Raw genomic sequence first — 1,735 nt, 5'->3', positions numbered from 1 at the left:
ACCTGGGCTTAATGGTGATTGTCCGTTTGGCTGAGAACCACCTGGGCTTGATGGTGATTGTCCGTTAGGGTTTGAACCGCCTGGGGTGGTTGGTGATTGTCCGTGAGGGTTTGAACCACCTGGGCTTGATGGTGATTGTCCTGTGAACGTTGTCATGTGAATTTTAGTGATCCAATTTTGAATTATTATCGGTTGTATTTTTGCCAATTATCTTAACTTATGTGTAAAAGGTTATAAAAAGACTTTATCCATTTGAAAGGAAATAACAAGTATTTTTTTTTGTCTCTAAAATAAAAAAAAAAACTAACAAAAAAGTAAAACGGTATAACTAAGCAGCTGGTTAATTACAGGCAAAAGGATCTGACTCAGTTAAAGTCATGCAAGAGCTGGGCTTCTACATTACTCTGGTTTTTAGCAGCTCCTTGTAACAGTACCTTTCATTTAATTCAGATAATAAAAGTAATACTTAATAAAATAGCCACAACGACACAAACGTTTAGTTTTTGCAAGTAGCAGCAGATATTTATACATTAAACGAAAAAGAGACATCCATGGCCGGAGGCCCGTAACCTTTTTTCAGCCGTGCCAGTGACGGCTGAATTGACATTCCTTATTTACCAATGTTCATGGGCGTCGGTGATCATTTGCCAACATGTAAACTATCACCTCAATTGCCCGTTTTAACAGAAAAAAAATCTTAAAAAATAGTAGCACTATGTCACAGCATTCAATTTGTACAGAAAAACTAGTTCAATCTAGAGGTAGGGATTTTATTATCCTCTTCTCACAGTCTCATAAATTTTGTTTTCTGATCTTGGGAACTTATAAATATAGCTTTTACTTTTGTTAGAGTGCGGTGATGTTGCGGAAATACATAATATGTTATCCTCCATGGGATACTTTGTGCGTACATTTCTTTTTGTCCATTACAAGCGACAGATTAACGCATAGGTTAGGTGCCTCGTCAATTGATAATTTTCTAACAGGATCTATTTTGTCTATTTCAAATGAATAAAAAATTATAGGACTCACCGCCAACTTCCGTATATATATGAACACTGTTTTGTGATGATGATGCAGCACTATTTGAATTCGAATTCGATTTCGTTGCAATCACCAAACTGCTGTCTTTGTTATATTCAGCCAGATATCCGCTTTGACTTGCTTGAGACTGGCTGTTCGCTTCATTATTAGAACTGTATTGATCATATTTGTAAACGGAGTAGGGTTTTTGAGGTGCTAAGTCAGGTTTAGAGCTAGGTGAATTAGGACTATGGCCTGCAGGGTTTTGTCCATTAGGGTTTGAACCACCTGGGTTTGACGGTGATTGTCCGTTAGGCTGAGAACCACCTGGGCTTGATGGTGAGTGTCCGTTAGGCTGAGAACCACCTGGGCTGGAAGGTGATTGTCCATTAGGCTGAGAACCATCTGGGCTCGATGGTGATTGACCGTTAGGATTTGATCCACCTGGGGTAGATGGTGATTGTCCGTTAGGGTTTGAACCACCTGGGAGAGATGGTGACTGTCCGTTAGGGTTCGAACCACCTGCGGTGGATGGTGATTGTCCGTTTGGCTGAGAACCACCAGGGCTTGATGGTGATTGTCCGTTTGGTTGAGAACCACCTGGGCTTGACGGTGATTGTCCGTTAGGGTTTGAACCACCTGCGGTGGATGGTGATTGTCCGTTTGGCTGAGAACCACCTGGGGTGGATGGTGATTGACCGTTAGGATTTGA

General features: G+C 41.0%; 1 protein-coding gene across 1 annotated transcript in view; it reads right to left on the bottom strand.

The window, feature by feature from the left end:
* Positions 1-8: 8 nt before the first annotated feature.
* Positions 9-1,735, bottom strand: part of LOC119838477 (uncharacterized protein KIAA0754-like) — a 3,213-nt gene continuing 1,486 nt past the window's right edge. Inside the window, exons 2-3 of the mRNA XM_038364424.1 lie at positions 1,118-1,701; positions 9-140 (exon numbers count right to left, since the gene is read on the bottom strand). Coding sequence (XP_038220352.1) covers positions 9-140; positions 1,118-1,701 — 716 coding nt within the window. The remainder of the gene's footprint in view (positions 141-1,117; positions 1,702-1,735) is intronic.

The sequence above is a fragment of the Zerene cesonia genome, unplaced genomic scaffold (assembly GCF_012273895.1).
Source record: "Zerene cesonia ecotype Mississippi unplaced genomic scaffold, Zerene_cesonia_1.1 Zces_u003, whole genome shotgun sequence".
Lineage (NCBI taxonomy): Eukaryota > Metazoa > Arthropoda > Insecta > Lepidoptera > Pieridae > Zerene > Zerene cesonia.
Note: the sequence above shows the minus strand (reverse complement) of the source record. Positions and strands in the feature narration are given on the sequence as shown.